We start from the raw sequence: 21705 nt of genomic DNA on the forward strand, positions 1-21705 counted from the left end.
GTTTTATATTATATTGATGATATATTACGGTTTTATGTAACTAAATGTTGTAACATAGTATACAATAAGGGACAAGGGTTGGAAATGAGCAATAGCTATAAACTGTGACGTGCAGCATTGCAGAGTTTCGTGCTCTATATTGGAACTATGTTGAACTGCATTGTCCCTTTTAAATAAATAAATTGGAAATAGACGCATCCTTCTTTTTACTACAGTCTATATACAGTGGGTACGGTGGATGTCACTGGATGTTGATAAAATACAAATAATTTGTAGTTTGCAAATACACTAAAGCACTGGAGGGGAGCAGTAGATCAGTGCAGTATACCATGAGTGCAGCTGCCTGTTAAAACAATAGAACAGCGCTGAAATGAAAATAAGCCACTTCTGTTTGTGTAGCTTTAACCTCACATTAAATAAGTAAAGCTTTTACGGCTAATATTGCTGATGGCTCTCATGCTGTGGATTATTACTACGGACACTTTGATTTTTGCCTCTTTTTTTGCCTCCCTCTGCCACCTCCCCCTCCCTCCCCTCTCCGTCTCTCATCCCTCTACAGCATCTCTCCTCCGCTCACTGGCCACACATCCTCCCGCTTCTCTGCACGCTCGCCTGCTCATTTCGCACCAAACTCTACATTTGCACTCAGCTTTTCCTTTGGATACACTATTGGATTTTTTGCTAAGCTGGCTTTGTGCTCGCGGCTCCTCGGAGACCAAACTAAAGGATGGTCAGTCAGCACAAGTGTTGGGAAGCCTTTATTTTTTCGCTGCCAACCTTTTAATCGCTCTGGGGAGAAATAAAGCTCGCTGACAGTGAAATCAGTCCACATCTTCTTCCTCTCTCTTTCCAACATACAGTTATTGTGCGCGGATGGAGGTGTCGGCCTTAGGAATTGATGCCAAATTGTGAACAGTGCAGTCTGCGTGTGTGTGAGAGACCTGCGGAGAAGTTTGACTGCGCATCGTCTTGTGTGGTAAGCTTTGGTAACTGCGTCTCGGCTCCTGTGCAGCACCGCGTTATTTTAGGCCACTACAGTATGAGATGTAGTAGCACGGATTAGTGAACAGGGTAGAAAAGAAAAGAGTATCCCCGAGGTCTGCTGCTGATGCTGCTGCTGCTGATTACGAAGGACCCGCAGACACCGTCCTCCTCACGGGAGTTTAATCAGCTTGTAGAGATCTGTGTCCGACTTCAGATAATTCAGTGAAGAGTACCTAGAGTCACAGCAACACAGACGCGGGTTAAAAGAGTCCAGCTGTGGTGCAGAAAGGAATCTTGTAGATGCAGCACAGGTGGAGGCATTTCACCTGGATATACACGCAGCAGAGCTCACACAGCGACACTCCTTTGAACAGAGGCTTTTGCAGTGAGATGGGTGGGTATAGAGGGGCTCTAACAAAGAAGGAACTCACTGTTTGCATGTCTGAGCCGTGAAAGCTGCACTGTATCTTGGATTTTTATCAGCTTTTCATTTTTTCTTGTCACACCTCCGCTGAAGGTCTGAACATCTGCATGTCTTACAGATGTTGCCTAGTGTTTAGGAAGGCTGATGGCCACTGCGCTGCGAGATGCTGAATTGATTCTGTCACACATTTCCTGTAGTGGAGCTGTTAAAGATTTATTGAACCCATAGGCTTGGAGTGAGTGCAGAGTTTCTGGGGGATAGTGTGCAGATCATCTAATATTTGACTTAGTTTCCTCTGCCAAAAAAGGCAACATGATGTGCCAACAAGGTCACATCTCAAAAGCTCTCAAACTGAACTAAGTTCTGATTATTTTGAACTAAGAGTTAGCCCTGGCAGTAATAATAAAAAAAGGTATTCAAGTTTTAAACTACTGCATGTGTTTTTTCAGGAATGGGCGATGGAATGTGCTGCAGCTTTGCAATGAGGCGTCTGTGGTTCTGTGTCTTGCTTGCGAGCATCACCTGCCGTCTGAGGTAAGGAACTGACTCTTAATGTTAGCACACTGTAATGGCACATTTTTCACAGCTCATTGCTTAATAAATATGAATTGATTGTTCAATATTTTTAAAGAATTTTACAGAAAGTTAAAGGTGTTTATATGACATCCTTTTTTTCTAATCCACCCGTGTCCAGGATCAGCTTTGTGTTTCTGTGTTTCCTCCAGCTTCTCCCAGGAGATAACTCCAAAAGAGGCAGAATTAAATGACAATATTACCATCTTCACGCGCATCCTGGACGGACTTCTGGATGGTTACGACAACAGACTCCGGCCCGGATTGGGAGGTAAGCCCAGCGAACGTTTAAACCTCGACACAAATTTTCTCCCCTCAGAGAAAAAATGCTCCGCACCGCAACATCTGCCTTCTGCTCGGCCCAGAAAATTAGTCTGTATTCACGAGACACATGACGAGCTGTTATGACCTCAGCTAAGTATGATTTAATGGCACTGTGAACATCCGCTGAAGTATGCAGCGTGCTGCTGTGACCTTGAGAGAACCACTTCATCTCTGGTTGGACGATGGGTCCTTTGTTCTGCAGCGACTGTAAAGTTAAGTTCCCATAAATTATATTTATCAAGCTGAAAAGAAATCTGGTTTGATGTGTAAACATATAAACATTAAAATATAGAGAATGCTCACTGGCCCAGCTTCAAACGTGTCATACATTAATTACTGAACAATTTGCAGGCATAAAAATCTTAGCATGGCTTAAACAGTATTAAACATAGCAGAGATGAAGTGACTTTTCAAAAGATGGACTGCAGTCACCCCATCAAATAATCCACGATATGCCATTTTTAATTTAATTTTTATTTATTTATTTTTTGTGGAAGAACCTAAATTTTACAAACCCAAATGTCACACTGGATTAGTTTTTCAGATAAAATGAAATTAGAGATTTGGCCTGTTAAGCTTCAATCTCTGCCCAAAGAAGCAAGAACCTAGTCCCTCATATTTAGACCAGATGATGTTGTGGATGCTGATGTCTGCTCTGGAGGCTCACTGTGTTCTGTGTTTTCTTACAGAGAAGGTGACGGAGATCAAAACCAACATCTTTGTCACCAGCTTTGGTCCGGTCTCTGACACCGAAATGGTAAGAACCTATAATACAGTCCTCCTGTAATAATCACACTGCAAATACACTAAATGCATAAATATTTTAAGTTAAAAATCTGGCTTAATCAGAACTTCAATTACAGAAATTACAAGTCTACTCTTTTAGCGCCCTGTTCCACAGGTTTGAAGAAAGTGATCCAAATTGTGCCAGAATTGAACAGATTTAAATGTTTCAATTTTTCACCTCTTAACCACGATTCAGGAAATATGGCTTGATTTTTGCATAATGTTGCTGAACACACCAATAAAAGGCAACGATCACACATTCAGCTTGGTGAAGGGATCACACCTGAACCTAAGCTGCATGATGTTAGATTTCGCTAATCACTCTGCTGCTCCTTCTTAACTCTCAAATGAGCCCGAGTGCGATCACACATAACTCTGTTATATTTTACAAAAGATGACTTTTTATTGGCTTTGTTTGTGTTTCTCATGCCAAATACTGTTTCCTTTATCTGAAGCAAATATTCCATAATCTTCTAATCACAGTTTTTAGTCATTTTTATGCAAAAAGGAGTGAAAAAACTCACAAAATATATGAACAAAATTTACCAATTCCTGTAAGAACTGTGAACTATTGTAGGAGAAACAGACAATTTCATGACTGAGCACTAGTTAATCATCATAAAATTTCTTTATTCCATCAATTTGTTTAGATGCATACGTGACTTCTCTCATATTCATGTGTCTGAGCTGCTTTCCTGCAGGAATACACCATCGACGTATTCTTCCGCCAAAGCTGGAAGGATGAGCGACTTTGCTTCAAAGGCCCGATGGAAATGCTTGCCCTGAATAATCTTCTAGCCAGCAACATCTGGACCCCTGACACCTTCTTCCTCAACGGGAAAAAGTCCATTGCACATAATATGACTACACCTAACAAGCTGCTGCGGCTGAAGGATGATGGGACTCTTCTCTACACCATGAGGTAAACAAACGTTTTATCCAGCTTGAACTGAAAGCATTTCTTTTTCAGCCAGTCTTACATTACAAACCTTGACTCATAAGAGCTGGCTAGCCATGTTTAAAGATATTGTATAATCCAATTAAACCTGGAGCGATGACTGAAACCTCTATCAGTCTGCGATATTCCTTTGGTAATAGTTTTTAAGACCCCCGCTGCTCTAATACAGCCCACACATTTATACTCTGTGTCTCAGTGGTGCATTGATGCGTCATCATGTTGTCCTCACACTGTAAACTGGAGGTCAGGGGAACTGGAAATGTTTGCTTTGACCCAGCGCTCTGTTCTCTCCTCTACTATTAACTAACTCTGTCACCACGTCACAGAAAGCTTTACTTTGAAAACAGCACGAGCTGTTCGCAGCCCAGATTTCACATGCTCTGGCTCTTTCAAAGGATGCATACAGTTCAAGAATGCGTCTTGTTCTCAGTTTGTGCCGCCTTAACAACTGGAAAGAGATATTTTCCCTGCATAAAGCATACTAATCCACTCATTATTAGTTCAGAGAATGGCTTGTGGATGCATAATACATTAGACTCTGTGCTGTGGAAAGAAATGTATTCTAGATAGAACCATCTCATTTACATCCACTTTCATTTCAGTGCTGCGTCATCATCTTATCAGGTCAATAAATCCTGCAAATCAAATATTAACAAAGGAAGTTTGAGGAAATGGACATGGCTGCGTGTCAAAAATCATTATCGATCCTCTTACTTTGAAATTGCTACAAATCTACAGCACATTTTCCAACGCTACGAGCCATTAGAAACGAGTTCACGGCGGCCCATTAATGCATTTGTGTTCTGGGAACGAGGTTATTAGCGGAACATTTTAGCCATGTCTTACTCTCCTCTCTTGCATTCGTCGTTCTGCAGTGTGCAGTGCCCCAGCTGGTGTAGGATGAAAAGATCCCTTAGAGAAACATGAAGGTTCCTTCCAGACAGTGCAATGCCACATTATGCACAATATGCCCCAAAACACACCGACCGCAATAATTTCCTAATAATCCAATAACATGGATCTCGGTGAAATAACATAGTGAATAGCATCAGTCATCCTTTTAATCATCTGGTAATTTACCTGCACTCTTTTTATTGATCAGTATGATTTATTAACATCTGTATGTATTTGACTAACTAAATGATCTGATGATGTAGAAGTCTCAAAACAAAAAGCCGTGTGTCAAACATGATTCACTTAGGAGTAATTAATCTAAAACAGGACAGAATTAAACACCTGCTGTTATACCGATACTGTAAGTGCTGACATAGCAATCAGCAGAAACAATACCAGGATAATATTAGTGATGCTTTTACCTTACGTTTAATTTATTTAAACTGTTTTATCAATAATCTTCCTCAAATTTTCCATCTATTTAATGCCATGAAAAGTGATAGTTAATGCATGTTTTTACTTTCTACAGTCAGAGCTCTTATATTTAGACAGATTGGTTTATAAATCCAAAAAGATGTTACTCTCTGTTCAAGAAAGGAGTGAAGCAAAAAACTGAAAAGAAGGACACCTATATTTTCCAGCCTATGTCGCATGTTTCAATAACAACAAAACCTAAATTCAACTCCTCCAGTCAGATAATCGGCTGTAACGATATAACACAATCACCACTAGGGGGTCCTATTGGTGAGCAGTGACAAATTTTTATAAAGTATATTTTGCTCTGTGATGTATTCAGTGAATCCCAAGCTTATCTGTATGCATCTTTGATTCTCTCTCTCACATCGAGGCTCGTGCTCTGTGCCGTGTGGATTTTATTCACACGAAACAGCCGAGACAGCAGATGTGGTTCAAAATGAAGAAATCCTTCTGCTGTGCAGGATTATGACAGTCAACTAAAACTCAAAACTAAAGTTTGCTGCAAAAAAATTGGTGGCAAAACTAAAAACTAAAAACTAATTTGACATTGTACTGCATATAAAGTAACTGCAGTAACTTCAAAATATTGCAGAAATATCTTTAGTTTTGTCTGCCGTCAGTTTGCTCAGCACAACAAGACCGAGCAGGTGTCATTGCACATTTGAATCGAGACTTTGCATTGCGTTACAATGTTTAATGCGCAAGTGTCAAAGTATTAAAACTGAAATAAAAGTAATATTATATAACAATATAAGAATATGTTATTTTAATGTGATTAATAAGCACATGTTTTAAATAATATCAGCACTGTTATAAAAATATATGGACATTCACATCTGTAGATTTCAGTGTGTTGTTGGAGTCTTGAGTTTTTTAGATATATAATTCCTTAGATTTGTGGAGGTTTGACACCTCAGAAGATCAACTATGAGCGATAAATTGCACATGTACTCGCAGCAGACTGATCATCTGTTTCATAAAAGAGAGGTTCATTAAATGCGAGTATTTTCAGAGTGTGCTCACACATTTTTACTCAAGAAAGGGAAAATTAGATATTTTAAATGGTTGCACAGATCAACTGAACTGAATGTGATGCATAAACTTAACGGAGGTTGACGGCCCTGTTTGTGAGGTATTCTTGGTGGAAAACATACTATGATCCATTATTTGCAAATGTGAGAGTCACAACAACACCTGGAATTGTAATGATCACCAAGTAAGACAAAAATACACCAGAGAGAGCAAATCCAACGTTTGGGTCATACAGATGAAGGCAAGCAGATCAGGAGCAGCCGTGGGGCAAAGTTTAGTAAACTTTCCTAAATGGTCACAACTAGACTACAACCAAGAAACGTCAAACAACGCCCCCAAATACAAAAGTAGAAACAAAGTGAATGTACACAAGAAATCAAGTTAATCAAGTGATCACAGGATTTGTATACTGAAATAGAAAATATGTCATCCCAGTGAAATATAGCACGTCCTGTTACCATGGTGCATTCATCTGAATAGTAGCAGCTCTCATTGTTCTCCATGTGACCAGCAGATGGCAGTATTATATAAGACCTGGTGGTCCATTGGCTGCCTGTGTGGCTGAGCTGTGTTCACACTTTAGATCCAACATGAGCTCATTTGTTTCCCCGTTTTTATTTCCACTGAAGCTTCATTTGTGCATTGTTGTATTCCCACAGACAGGTGGCATCCTTTCTCCACAGACCAAAGCTCATCACGGGTCCCTCTGCTGGTTCAGATGCTTTTTGCTCTACACTGGGAAAATTGCTTTTCGCTCTACTGTTAATTATTTGAGACACTAATGAAGACAAAGGGAGATTTCTGTTTATAAATGGCTGTTTACAACATTAAACACAATTTATAATAAGGGGTTGTGTTTAATTGTGAACGAGGTGATCATGATAATGATGTAGTCAGTTCATTTTCTGCCTTTTTCTTTCAGGCTTACCATCTCTGCTGAATGTCCCATGCAGCTGGAGGACTTTCCAATGGATGCTCATGCTTGTCCCCTTAAATTTGGAAGCTGTAAGTAAATGCACCTTCAAGCAAATGCCCACTGCACATAATGAGTCTTTAATAATACAGGAAAAGGTGTGATGTAAATGTTTTATGTCAGCATCCGGAACTAGAGTGATGTTAAAATAGTTAGCAAACTTTTCAAAAAAGGGGGTACACCAGAAAGAAAAGCAGCATGTAGTTTTGACATGGCATCGGTTTCAGTGTCTTTCTCCATGCAGAGGGCATAGGGACGGATGAACGTTAGTGCGTTTGACAGGCCGTGTCCCTCAGGTGTAAAGCTATTGTTGCGGCGGTGCAGGAGAGCCATGTAGACACTGACACACTCCTCCTGATGAAGCCATTAATCAACATGTCAGGGCTGCTCCTCTGCACCCTTCACTGGCTCGGCTACATTTAATGGGAAATTTCTGAAACAGCTACCCTACATGCACACACACTGGAAGAAGCTAGAGACATAAACACACACACCAAATCTAAATTTACCACCAAGGTAACCTTAGAAATCTGGACGTACTTTTGCACATGAACCGCCAAACCGCCGCCTTCCATGTGACTTCTATGTTAGTCAGCTTGTCTCACACGGTCCAAAAATATCTGGGGAGCTCCTGTTCTGTAAGCTTCAGATTAGCATTTGAGGCTTTCCCTGCCACTGACGTGACGTAGTGATCGCTGTCCTCATGAGTGCGCTTGCCGCACGCTGACACTTAGCTGCTCCCACAGCTACTTTGGTCACCTTACTGGCAGGTGAAACCAAGTGCAGGGATAATCGCAGCAGCTAATTAAGAGAACAACTGCTGTGATGTTGATGAACTCTACTTGAAGTCCATCAGGGATCCCTGGCAATCGAAACCTCCTCACAGAGGAGCTGTTCTTCTCATTTTTAGCTCCATATTTTTAATTTTGTATGATTCACAGATCAAGGTTTTCTTACTCATATCAAGGTGGACCTTAGTGCTACCCCTCCTCTCCATTCTAAGGCAAGCGAGCTTTGCTCTGATTGGCTGTCAGTCATAAACAGAAGGTTAAAACAGAAAGTAAGGGGAATGGCCATGTATCTACTCTCACTGACATCACACAGATCCAACAGTATAACACCCGTGATGAAATGAGTGAACTGAGATCAGTCGGCAGGCGGAGCTTTGGGCTCACAGGGGGTTTGTGTGCATATACTGAGCCCATTGTTTGAAACTTTGGCCTTTTTATAATGCCAGTGTCCACTGGAACAGAAGATTTATGACAGGAAATAAGGAAATGCATAAAAGCGCCACTTTAAATTAATTATGTAAGTTTAAATACAGCACTAGTTGCTTGGTTTCTTGCAGATTTAGTGTAATAGACAAAGTCTATTGCATACAGCAGCTCATTGCAAATACACAAAGAAAAAACACTGACAATAAAAGTTGTAACAAAAAAGCAACAGAATCTCTTTCATTTTGTGAAGATTCTTTTAAAATTTGATATCCTTGAATGGAAAAATGTGAAAACCCATCAAAGGCTGAAAGCTATGTTAACCATCAGTATTAACTACAAAAATAAAATAAGTGGAAATCGTTCCAAACTGTCCAAATAACACAAATAATTAAGCTCAACAAAAGCAGTGATGGAAGTGTGGCTGCAGTATGTATTATTGTAGCTTTGCTAAGTCGTGATCTATCGTGATGAAGGCGAAAAAACACAGAGGTTGCCATCCTAAAACTAACTTTTTAAACCGTAACTGGAGAGAAAAAAATCTACGTGAGGCTGTGAGCTGTAAAAGTTACCGTGCGATACATCCTGTTTTCTCCAACTCCATTAACCCAAGCTAATCCTCTGACCTAATGGACAGCACTCACCCGTGAGCTCAAGGCTTTCAAAGCTACAGTAGACCTTTCCTTTGCTGTTGTGTTAATCACCTTTCATGGACTGAACTGTACAACCACCAGTGTCTGTTTGCCTGCTGTCGCTCATCGCTGTGACACAATTTAAAGGAAGTGTGTGACGCACAGAAAGCCTTTACCTGATGTAAATACACCAGAGCAACACGCAGGTCTTGTTTTGTGGTCACACTGGTGGCCACGTGACCATGTGTATATATCTTAATTTGTTTTAGTCACATTACACCTGTAGTCTCTTTGATTCTCTTATCATCTTGTTACTTAAGCTACTACTCTCCTCATCGTTGCTTCATATTTAGTGTACCTCCTTACATCCGACTTCCAAAATTCCAAACCAACTTTTGAAAAAGAGCCAACAATTCTGGTGAAGTTTTTATCTACAACTGTGCCAACTGTCGTACTGCCTTAATTACAATTCACTCGCCATAACAGATGGCTTCTTTTTGCCTGAATTTACAAAGATTTATTTGTACTTCAGTAAAAACGCTGTTAAAAAACATCATAATACAAGAAAAAGTCTAACATGGCACGCTAGCGTGCTGGACTCTTGCGACACTATTCTGTCCTCATGTTTGAGTGTTAGCATGGGAAAATGCTAATCTGGAGTCGTGTTCTTGCCGGCGTCTCAATTTTTCACAGCTTGAAGTAATTGCTCAGATCATTCATGCACCTGTAAATGAACCGAAATGCAAATACAAAACAAAGTAAGACGAACGTTCTTGCTCAGTCTGAAAGGCTGTTTTTTCTCATTTTAGATTACACTCTGGGTGATAAATAGAAGTGCTCCATGTTCAGATACATGCACACAAACCACATTTATCAGGATGATTTCTTACTTTCATTTGTCTCTTTTTTGCACTTAATGATGGGCAGAAAACACTATCAGGACCGAAACAGGGAACAGAGTCACAGTTAAACTGAAAATATGACAAAAACCTTTGAAAAGGATGTTTTTAATTTGGTTACTAATAAATGTATTTATATGTCCACGTGTTTCGGTATAGGTTTTAGACAGACGTAGGCCTGATTCTATTACTGTGATATACAGCTCCCGTTAACACTGCAGTTTATGCAGAAGCATCTCAATGTTTGGGTCTTTTAATAAAGAAATCTCCTATGCTTAAAATATACTTAAGACATCCGGTTCAGCCTCACACGAGACTAGTGGCCTCGCCACCACCCGTCTGAGTGGTAATGAGTGTTTTCAACCCTTTGGGTCTCTCTGATTTTCTCAGGCATGTCTGAAGTACACTGGCTGCTTTATGGGCCACATGTACAGTGACTTCCTGTATGTAAAGATGTTTTACAGATGAAGTTTCTGAGTGTTTGAGCTTGTTCGCCGACTGTGATGAGCAGTAAGGTTTGTGGTTTTGTTGCAACAGCTGTAATGCAATAACTTTTTTTTAAACTTTATAGCTGATATTTGTAATAAATGTTTGAATTTCTCTCATAGTTACCATAAAATAAAAATGTTTTTTACTATGTGGAACGAGCTGGTGAACCAAATCAGGTCCAAATCTTCCTACATATCTGTAAATCAATAACATAAAAACAATATATATTTTTTACATTGTTTTAAGAGAAATGAGTGGCCAAGCAAATTTTCATATTTAACCTTTTTAAAGTACTATTTGCTGTCTTCTGTGTTTGTTGTGTTATGTAGAAGTGGCTACAGAGAATAAAGTGTATTCACTGTGAGCATACATTGTCATTAAGAACTGTAGTGTATCAGGGTTGACACAACAGAAGTGTTTCACCTGTTTTTAGGTTTGTTCACACTGACCTTTAAGGTACGCTGTTGTAAACAACCAACACCCTCTGGGGCTTAAAAAAAAGAAAAAAAAAGAAGCTAAAATCTGCAGTTTCTTGAACGCCCACTTGAGGCTCCGAGAGTGAGTAAGTTCTAGTAAATAGCAGATACAAACAAAGAAACTGGAACTCAGTCATAAAGATTTATGGAAAAAGAAAAGGGTGAGTTTTAATTAAGAAAGCCAATATGCAAAAAGTGCTACTTAGAGTTTCCAGACTGCAGTGTAGTTTGATTTGGGGAATTTATTTATTTATTAATTCATTAGCTTGAAGACTGGAAAGAGTGTAAAAGATGACAATTTGTGGCTTAACTTTATTTTCATAAATACTTTTAGTCTAAAGCAGCGACCTCTTTCAGACTCATAACCAGTGTGATCTACGGTATCTTGGGCTTTCTCTCCAGTTTCATGATAACTCTGAGGTCAGTCTTTAGAACGAGGTGACAGTCCTCCAACCTGCAGGATGGAAAACAGCGACGGTGTGGCTGTTGTTTCCGAATCATTTTTGAATTTTAAGAAACTCTCTAAAAAAGCACAGACTCCTTTTCAGCCTGTGCAGAAAGCGGTTTTGAGCAAAGTGCCATATATAACCCCCAGTCGTGATGACACTGGCTTAAAGTTCATTTTTTCTATTTTAGAGCACTGAATGGCTTAGTCATTATATAAAGGTCTTTTGTCTCCCAACAAGTGTATAAGCCTCGATCTACAGACAAAGCTCTCTGAACTGTTTAAGTGTGGGTGAAGTGTTACAGTAGGTGCAGCGCGTAATGTATTCTGTGACTCGGATGTACAAAGATTCGTTCGAGGCGGAGGCCTCTTTAAGACGATAATCCACAGCCTGGTTGACTGGGGTCAATCTAAATTGCAGTGAAGTCTTCTAACACCACAGTTGCTGGATTAGTGCAACACTGTTAGATTGGATTCTGCACTGCAGTACAATTGAGAGAGAAAGACACACAGATGCATCTACTGTACAGTACGTGTGGAGTTTGTACTTCAGCACAAGTGCGTGGGATCGCCGCCTTTGCGTTTTGCAGAGTTCACTTGTTTCTAAAACGAAGCTATGAATGAAAGATTGAGCTTGAAATGCACGAGGATGAAGAGGTAGTGGCAGCAAAAGGAAGAGTCTGACGTGTCACAACAATCCCCCTCACTGTGCCACATATAACATCAGGGCGATTATGTTAGAGCCACACACGAGCTCTTGACAGTGACTTCAACTTAATCTCTGTGTAATGAAGTCACACTGGTGACTTTTCTTTCAAAGAGCTCTAGTATTATCACTATTTTAGCTAAGTAACTGACTTTCATCATGAGGACACTTTCATGATAAATTAAGAAAAATGTTTTGCAAGTGTAGCTTTTGACACTCATTCGTCAATGAATAGAAAACAAAAATTAAGGATTTTCAGATAGAAGCTAAACAAATGGAGGTGCAACTATAAGGGAGACAAACAGACACTCTGACTCAGACTGAAGCTGTACATACACCAGAGGTAAAAAAAAAAGAAAAAAAGACACTGCTGAAACTAGTAAAGAAAATAAAAATGAAGCAAATTTGGACATAAGATACAAAAGTGCGAGGAGAAAGAGAGAGGAAGCTAACTAAAAACAAACTCCACAAAATCATCGGTAGTTAAACCTGACAAGGAGTAAAGTAAACATATAAAAACACAAAGAGATCAACTTAAAGCAAAGAAGAATGAAGAGTCCATAAATCACATAAGTCATTCTCGAGAAGAAAGAAACTATGAACTCAAAATCCAGGGACTGGGGCCCTTTTAGTGCATCTGCATGAACACTGCTGGATATTCGCGGCACATTTTGGATTTCTGGATCATACTCAGTAAGTTAGCATTTGTCAGTCATTTGGAACTTTTTTCTGCTTTTCCTATTAAACAGCACCTGTACCTGAACATTGACGTGACTAAAAATGCAGCTCTTACATAATTTCATTCACGTAACATGTCATTTATCAAACTCATCTTTGCTTGACAGGAAGCAAAAGCTCACAGGGGACACAAAATAATATTGTGAACATGCACCGTGGGTGGACGGCTCGTCTGGCATTAGGTCTTTTGTTTTTGTTTGTTTGTTTGTTTGTTTTTTTTGGGGGGGGGGCAGGCTTATGTGTGCGAGTGTGTTGTTTGATCCATGAAATGACATTCATTCAGCAGACCGTTTATTTTTGTTCTAATAATATATTCGAATCCTTTCTGAAAGCATCAGAAGCAGTCAGTCACTTCAGCGTTTTCCACTTTGACAGACAGGAAGGAGGAAGCAGAAGGAAGTCAAACTAAAGTTAATGACAGACCCACTGAAACAGCTGTGCTACTCTCATGCTTACGTGCTTCAGAGTTCCTTTTATTCATGAAATTAAAGAAATATAAATGATGTTGGCAACATAAAGGTAGTTTCTGTAATGAGGTTTGGAGTTTAGTAATCTCAAACCTCTTTGAGTCTTTGATGGACTCTGTGCAGATGTCTCACCTCAGCGATATCACTGATGGTAGTTTTATTGTTTATTACAGATATTCAGAGTGCCGTGTTTAAAACAAGCTAAATAGCAAAGCCAGCTAAAATATTCGACATGAGTAAGTGTTATTACAGGCTGCTACAAAGACATGCACCTGGTAACAGTCTGTTTGGCTTCACCTCAGCTAATCACAGTCCCTGAACTGTTTGTGCTTTGTGTTTGAGCCTTTTTTCGACATTTTTAATATAATAATCTGACCAGTAACATCGCTGCTGTAGTGTTTAATGCACGTCCAAAAAGTCTCCAGTTTTGGTGACTGAATTCTAGGATTTTACTTAATTATTTACTTACTACTGAGCATTAATTAGCAGGCATTCGTGTCTGTGTGGCGCTCCTATACACTCTGTACCCAACCTTGGCCACTTTCTGCTGCCGAAAGAACACCACGGCCAACATATTAGCACCGAGGCTTCAGAATGTAGAGCTCCAAAACCAGTGAGCAACATCACGATGTCTTTTATCGAGTCTCCACAAAGCTGCAGAGAATGAACACACTCTTCACCTGCAGTTAATGAGTTCAGCCATGTGTCCACATTTTAAACAAATTGTGTTTTTGATCACAACTCGAGAATTCATTCAGCAGTTATTATAAAACTGGAAGACTCGGGGAGTTTATGTAGAAGGTTAAAGGTCAAATCTGGACATAGACATTATCGATGTTTATGTTATTTTAAAAAATTGTTCCTGAAGCAAAGAGTGATATTAGTTATTGGACTGTTTCTCATAAATGGGAGATTCAAGAATATTTTTGCGATGTAATAAAAACTGAGTCCAGGCAAATATCAGATAAGTTCTTTTTTCTCTGATGAACAGTAAGTATTGCGTTCAACGCCTAATCTGAAATGCGTAGGTGTTGAAAAGTCCTTTAAATGGTGTTTTAAAAGTTTGTAGTGTTTTTTTCTGTCCTTTTTTGTTTGCCCTGAAACCAACTGTGAACATGGCAGTTAATGAAACTGGATAAAATTACTTCCTGATATAAATCCAAATAAAATTGAAACAAAGTCTTAAAAGACTGCACATCTTTGTGTTTTGTTTTCTTAGACGCTTATCCGGTCTCGGAGGTGGTTTACAGGTGGACCGAGAAAGCGGCTGACTCGGTGGTGGTTGCGGAGGAAGGGTCCCGGCTCAACCAGTATCACCTGATTGGTCAGGACGCGGGCACAGAGGACATCTACACCAGCCGAGGTAAAGCGAAGAGTAAATGGACTCAGATTACAGATGAACCATCCCACAGCATCACACACACGACCTCTCACGTCTTAGCTCTCGCCGTTATTTCCCTTCTTACTGCAGCGGTCATACCCCAGCTTCAGGCTGTGTTAAGCCCTCACTTCCACCCTATTATCCGTGTTATTATAGTGTTCCAAAGATATTGTGTGAAGAAACTGTTTTCAAATCAAGCAGGATAGAGACAATGAATGAATCACAAGGATTTGAGGATGCCTCCCACACATAGCCAGCTGTCTCTGCAAAGAGAAGAGATAGGATGGTGCTGGGAAGGGGAGGGGGGGTGGAAAAAAAAAATCACTTATCCGTGGTCTGAGCCATTGGGTCTGTAGGGTTAATCCGTTTGCAGGCCCATCAGTTGTGCTTTTACTAAGTGACGTCACAGCGCAGGGATTGGCTGCTGGAGTGGAGGCATGTGGGGTGGGGGGCAAATGGCATCTGCTTAATTCTGTTATGTAAAGAAGTACAATAATACAATTCTGCTGCTTGTTGGTGGAGAGTCTGTCACAGAGGAGGAGTTCCTATAGTGTGATGTATACAGAAATAGCTATCTTAATCCAGTATCTGCCGGGGCAAGCCGGTGTTTACACTGGCTGGTGTATGAAAAGTGAACATTTGTCGAGAGGCACGTCACATGCTTCTTACATGGTAAAAAGAATAAGCCAGCTATGCTTACACAGGAGGAAGACCGAGACTCAGTAACCGATGAGATTCTGCCATAGACAGCAATTCTGTCTTTACACACCCCCGCAGCTCAGACTGGTTAAAGAGGGCAGACACACAAAGCCATCGTGTCCTTAATTAGTGTCACTAATCTGGGGTGCAAGCCCTCTTTAACAAGCCGAGAATAGCTCAGCAAGGTGCTCACAGTGAAATGACCTTTGACCTCACAAGCTAAGCTGAGGATAATGTGAGAAGAGAAGCAGGAGCTGAGTTGAGAATACTTGTGATTTCACTTGGTTAAAGACACCGGGTTACAATTAAAAGCGGCAAAGCTCAACAGATGGTTTCGAAATGTACTCACCAGTTGACCAACATAGCTGCGTTGTTCTCTGCTATGAATGGCAGTTCTCCACAGACACTCCAAAAACCAAACAGTAAAATCCACCACAACTGCATTTTTTCACGCCTCGGAGATTTCCATCCACTTCCAATCCCAGCAGGCGGTCAGATCAGAGCGGGGTTCGCCCGGCCGTGCCACCACGGAGCAGGGCTGCTCACTGCTAGTCCTCGGAGCGAAGGCAGCACAGGTGCCCTTTTCATTAAGAACATGATGCTCGTTGTTGCATCTCACAAAACTTTCCTGCGGTCCCTCTCAGCCCCCCTCTGCTTCAGTCATCTGTGCACCTGCTTGTAATCACCGCTGATCCAGGTCTGTTTTAGTGTTCTCGCTCAGGCAAGGCAAGGATGTACGTCCCCAATCAAAGGCCTGGCCTGACAGAATGGGATGGACTGTCTTTCACACACAGAGACACACACACACACACACACACACGCATGCATGCACATAGAAAGAGAGAGAGAGAGAGGGGGAGGAAGCGAGAGAGAGATATACAGGATGCAGATTGTGACAAGGGATTAGTGAGACAGAAAAATCGGATTTTGCCAGGAGAAAGCAGCAGTCATCTGTGGATTTTCTATAGTTTATCAGACTCCATGGCTCAACAGGATTTTTGGAAAAAAAAAAAAAAATCCTTCAAATGCAATCTTCAGTTGGTTAACGAGATATGATGAGTTCTCCACAAACCTTTTTTCTTTAAATAATCGAATTCACACATTTGGATGATGGCCAGGGCATTGTCGGGTGGTTTAATGTAGAGCACAGAGTGCAAAGTGACGAAGTAGCAACTGCTCACAGGCCACATGTTTCAGGAAAGGTAAAAGGTCTCAGAGATTAAGGGGCCAGATGTGATACCCGACGCAAGTAACTCCTAACATACATGTGAGAAAAATGTATTTATAAACTATGTGTTAGGAACCTCTGTCCTGCAGTGGTTCAGCTGTGGTAGGCAGAACCAAAGTTAGTGGAGACCAGAACAAAAGCTAAAAGAAGACGGGAGGTTGGACCAGCATTCTCAGGTGGCTAATAACATGACTTCAAATAGAAGGTTAATGCAACTGTTTATCCTAAAAGTGTTGCACTGACAGGTTGCAGTGCCCCCAAGTGGCCAAAAAAGTTTTTTTTTTGGTTAATTAGTTTTTTTGTTTTGTGTTTCCAAATAAAAGAGAATTTTAAATATAAATGCCACTTTTCTTTGTGTTGTTTACAAGTTTTTGCTCAGTTTTTTTTAGTTTATTTTCTTTAAAATACGGAATTGAGTAACTGAAATAACTAAAATGCTAATTTCTGCTGTTTTCCACAGGTCAATACACCGTGATGATGGCTCACTTTTACCTAAAGAGGAAGATCGGCTACTTTGTCATTCAGACCTACATGCCTTGCTTCATGACTGTAATCCTATCACAGGTTTCCTTTTGGCTAAACCGCGAATCGGTGCCAGCACGGACCGTGTTTGGTACGTTTGAAAAAAAGGAGAGATATCAAATGATTTCAGATATTTTACATAATGTTAGCAAATTTCATGCGCTGTGGGAATATAAAGCTGGGAAATGAGTGCAATGAATATTCCTAAATGTCTTTTTCTGTGACTCGGCTTCACAATCTGCCTTTAATACTTTGATACGTGCCCTGTTTTTATGACTTAATCTGCTGGAATAGAAACTGAAGAGCAAGTGTGGTGAGTAAAACTGACCCAGTTTTCTGCACCACCAGGTGTGACCACAGTGCTCACCATGACCACTCTCAGCATCAGCGCTCGAAACTCGCTGCCTAAAGTGGCTTACGCGACTGCCATGGACTGGTTCATCGCAGTGTGCTATGCCTTTGTCTTCTCTGCCCTCATTGAATTTGCCACAGTTAATTATTTCACCAAAAGGAGCTGGGCGTGGGATGGGAAAAAAGCAATGGAGGCCCAGATGCCAAAGGTACGTGCTGTGCTCCAACCTGCCCTCGACTCACATTCTTGTTGATTAACTACAGTGGAATTCTTGGAACAGGAAAACTGAAAATACATTTTTAGATCTTGATGTAGTTTTTAAAGTCAATATTGAAGGCTGGAAAATAGATTTTTTTTTCCTCACATAAGGTTGGCCTGTATTCTCAGTGCAGTTCAGAAAGAGTGTTACAACTGGTTGTTACAGCTCAATATATTTGATAGAGCCAAGCTCACTTTATTTAAAAAAAGGTCCTGTAAAACAGCGGTCCCCAACCCCCAGGCCATGGACCAGTACGGGTCTGTGAATCGTTTGGTACCAGGCTGCGAGAGTTGAGGCTCGGGTGTGAAATTTATGGTTTTCAAGGTTTTTATCGTTAACTCGGTTTCTCTGGGTCTTTTCCCTTGTTTTATGAATTGTTTTTGTCTTGGTCGTATCATTTTCATTTGTTGTATTTATCTGCAACACCTTAAAGGCTGGTTCTTGAAAATATTGTCTGACATTAAACCGGTTTGTGGCGCAAAAAAGGTTGGGGACCGCTGCTGTACAACATGCCTCTATTAGGGGATCCCTTGATATGTTTGAATGAAAAACTAACTAGTTAAGACATAATGCTTTGCGTTGTGTGTAAATTTACAGCAGGTTTGTGTGTAGCCCATAAACTGTATATAAAAGACTGTGATGGTTTGGTTTGGGTTGGTCTATGAGGTCCTGGCGTGAAGCCTTAACTTGATTTTGACCACCATCTCGGTTTTACGCATTAGTGACAGGTTGGTAGGGGCTGATGTGACAGAGAAACTGAAGACACCGATTTGTTGTACATATTGACTCTAATAAAGACCATGATTTACATTATCCACTTATGCTGTGTTAGATTTGACGTGAAACTAGCGCCTGACACCATAAACGCATCAGAAAACATTTACTGAGGTCATATGTCAAGTAAAATGTTCTGTCATTTTCCTAAAGAAAATTATCGCCCCCTGCTGATCATTAGAAGAATTTCAGCTTCAGCTTGTCCATCTTTTATATACAGATAATGGTTCAGGCAGTATATTTGGCTCGATTAGGAGGAGCAATTACACAGTTTTCTTCTTTAGTCATTTATGTTTAAATAAGTTATTATCAGTGCTGCCTCAGTGGAATAAAATTGGAGAAACGCTGAAGTTTGTTCACGGTATGCCAAACCGTGCTTTCATCTGCTGTGGGGAGAGAGAAGAAAAAGGGGGCGCAGTGAAAAATTTTATTTCCCAAATAATAATAAAGTAAGAGATGAATTGGGCGATGCGTAGAAGTTGAAAAAAGCCGGATCGATATCTCCTCTGCTCAGCGTGACAGTGCTGTGGCACAGTGCCAGTTCATTACTGCCCAAGGACGTTGATCCCTGCCTTCAGATCTCACCAGCCATCTTTTATTGTTCACCTTCAGCTCTTGTGTATGTGTGTGAGTGCCTGTGATATTATCCACCTGTTTTATTATGTTCAATGATGAATGTGCCACTTTTTTTTATGCATATTGAATCAATGTTTTATTTTGCTTCTCTACAGAAGAAAGACCCTTTAACTCTGTCTAAGAAGCCAAACAACAATTGTTCAGCTGGTGTGAATTACACAACCAACCTAACGAAGGACGCGTCCATCTCAACTATTTCAAACAGCACGGCTGTCCAGCTCAAACTGCCTGAAACCAAGGCGCCAGACCCCAAAAAGACTTACAACAGTGTCAGCAAGATTGATAAGATGGCCAGGATAGTGTTCCCTGTGCTGTTTGGGACCTTCAACCTGGTGTACTGGGCTACGTATCTCAATAGGGAGCCAGTGATCAGCAGAGATCAGCAGAGAAGTCCTTAGTCCTTGAGTCATTGACATGTTTTTTAGCTAGTTCGATAACATTGCATGTGCGTTGCTTCAAGAACATTTTGCCATGTTTGCTTAGAGTTTGTACATGATTAAAAAAAAGCTTAATTTGTCACACTTTACCACTCAGTTATTGATTCGTTTCTGCCACATTGTGATCTTTTAAATTTTTTGGCATTTGGCATTTATATTTTCTCCTTGAGTCTACATTCGATGATGGCTCAGCAAAAGCCAAATGCTATGCAAAAGATGCACCTGTGTTATTACTCGAACCGGCTTTTTTCTCCTTTGTAACTCGAACTTTGTACAAATGGGCCGGAGGTCCGGGATTGCGAAGCTGGGCCCGGGCACATGGAAATTTGCTTCCTTGTTAAAAGCAGATGAATAGCCATGCTTAATATGTTGCCTTCAGAGTGTGATAACTCATTATGAATGCACTGAAATCCTCTGCTATTACATTTATCAAAAGCCAGTTTTTCAGCTTTTACTTGAACGTTTCTGCTTCTTGTTTGCTTTCGCTGACTTTCTCCATTTCGTACGGCGAGTTCTCATTTACTGTTTTGTTCCTGTTTCCGTTGGTCCTGTAAAACGGGGGACGATTTAAAGCTAACGTGATAGTGGCAGCTTCTGTTTCCAAGTCCTCGTGTAGAGAATCCTGTATGTATGCAAGTGTGGTAGTAGTTTGGGAAAAATGTATATACGCTCAGCTTTTAGAAAGGCACCACTAAGCCAGTAAGGTTCATCTATGTAAAGCATATACAGCACCAGTATTACTCTAGTCTAGCGCTTTATTGACTGGATTAGGAAATGATCCAAGTAGCTTAAGCTTTAGAGATGTCGACATTTTTTTAGGTTACTTTGTTGTTTCTAAGCTTTGATAATAACTTGCAAATATTATTAACTAATATCTGGTTGCTTTGAGCAGAGTCACTCTTTGTCATGTAATTAAAAGACTGATTTGAACTAATCAGGTTATCAAGAGAGACGAGGGTCTCAGTGACAAGGGTCTCATCACATTACATTAAATAAAATTCCGATAAGCTAAATGAATAATTTTATATTCTGGCAATATTTTATTTGCTTTCTTGTTGAGAGTGTAATGAGAAGATTAACACTGCTCTCTCTGTGCAGTAAGTAGTGACGCTCTCCAGTGTTCAGACCTTATCTTAGCATAAAGACTAGAGCTGGGAATGATGTTTATTTCATTCTGATTGGCTACCTTGGGGAAGCCTGCTAAAGGGCAGCACCTGGTGCTTGTAAGCTGTGCTTGGTCTGTGCCCGCAGTAGATTACCATGTAAAGAAATGTGTGATGAGCTGATGTCGGCTTTTGGAGTTTCATCATAGTGGTTTGTGTTTTCTATACAATCTATGTTTCACGGGCAGGAAAACGTACTTTGAGGAAACTTTAAGTTTTCCAAGAAAATGAAACAAACAAGCCGAGCCAAGCTGGCTGTTTCCTTCTACTTTAAGTCTTTATGCTAAGCTAAGATGACCGACCCCTTTCTTTATATTTGTTTCATATGAAATGCATTTCACATTTCTCATCAACCCTTTGCAAGAAAGCCATTTCCCGTTTTTTAAAAGGTACTATTGTTTAAATAGAATATAATGTGATGCCCTCCACAGCAGCTGCATGCTCTACACTCACTTCAGCAGAGTTAGTTCTGCAGACTGAACAGAATCATGTGACTTTATGCCTGCGTGGCCTGCCACTACTTCATTTGTTGGATTCATTTGAGATTTTAGATACATACTGTACTGTTGTTTAAATGCAATGATCTGAAGCAATAAATAATGCTCATGAATAATGACCTCTGCTTATTGTAGTGTGTTACCATCCATCCATTCTCTTCCACTTATCCTTTTCAGGGTCCCAGGGGGTCTGGAGCCTATCCCAGCTATCTTAGGGCTAGAGGCAGGGTATACCCTGGACAGGTAACACATAGACACAGACAACC

At 40.4% G+C, this 21705-nt stretch overlaps 2 protein-coding genes across 4 annotated transcripts in view; one reads left to right on the top strand and one right to left on the bottom strand.

Annotated features, from left to right (window-relative positions):
• Window positions 1–16628, bottom strand: part of gabrb3 (gamma-aminobutyric acid type A receptor subunit beta3) — a 46929-nt gene extending 30301 nt beyond the window's left edge. For both annotated transcript variants that reach the window (XM_084922294.1, XM_084922292.1), the window contains exon 1: window positions 15921–16628. In XM_084922294.1, coding sequence (XP_084778420.1) covers window positions 15921–16015 — 95 coding nt within the window. In that variant the 5' untranslated portion in view covers window positions 16016–16628. The remainder of the gene's footprint in view (window positions 1–15920) is intronic.
• gabra5 (gamma-aminobutyric acid type A receptor subunit alpha5) lies at window positions 545–21558 on the top strand. 2 transcript variants are annotated; one of them, XM_084922297.1, is made up of 11 exons: window positions 545–730; window positions 861–976; window positions 1858–1942; window positions 2134–2252; window positions 2995–3062; window positions 3793–4013; window positions 7375–7457; window positions 14711–14854; window positions 17260–17412; window positions 17670–17881; window positions 19438–21558. In XM_084922297.1, exons 3-11 carry the CDS (start codon window positions 1860–1862, stop codon window positions 19738–19740), a joined length of 1386 nt encoding a protein of 461 aa, XP_084778423.1. In that variant the 5' UTR covers window positions 545–730; window positions 861–976; window positions 1858–1859; the 3' UTR covers window positions 19741–21558. The 2 variants fall into 2 exon arrangements, with proteins under 2 accessions (XP_084778423.1, XP_084778422.1); XM_084922296.1 differs by lacking the exons at window positions 545–730; window positions 861–976 and adding an exon at window positions 1041–1378.
• The last annotated feature ends 147 nt before the right edge of the window (window positions 21559–21705 follow it).

The sequence above is a fragment of the Perissodus microlepis genome, chromosome 23 (genome assembly GCF_051167445.1).
Source record: "Perissodus microlepis isolate ML-2025 ecotype Zambia chromosome 23, ASM5116744v1, whole genome shotgun sequence".
In the NCBI taxonomy this organism is placed as follows: Eukaryota; Metazoa; Chordata; class Actinopteri; order Cichliformes; family Cichlidae; genus Perissodus; species Perissodus microlepis.

What these genes read in the sequence shown, in the direction of transcription:
- gabra5 (XM_084922296.1), top strand. Translation starts at nt 1,285, where the DNA reads ATGCAGCACAGGTGGAGGCATTTCACCTGGATATACACGCAGCAGAGC. An exon ending in ACTCTTCTCTACACCATGAG is followed by an intron (nt 4,014 to 7,374) that starts GTAAACAAACGT and finishes TTTTTCTTTCAG; the next exon opens with GCTTACCATCTCTGCTGAAT. An exon ending in TCCCCTTAAATTTGGAAGCT is followed by an intron (nt 7,458 to 14,710) that starts GTAAGTAAATGC and finishes TTGTTTTCTTAG; the next exon opens with ACGCTTATCCGGTCTCGGAG.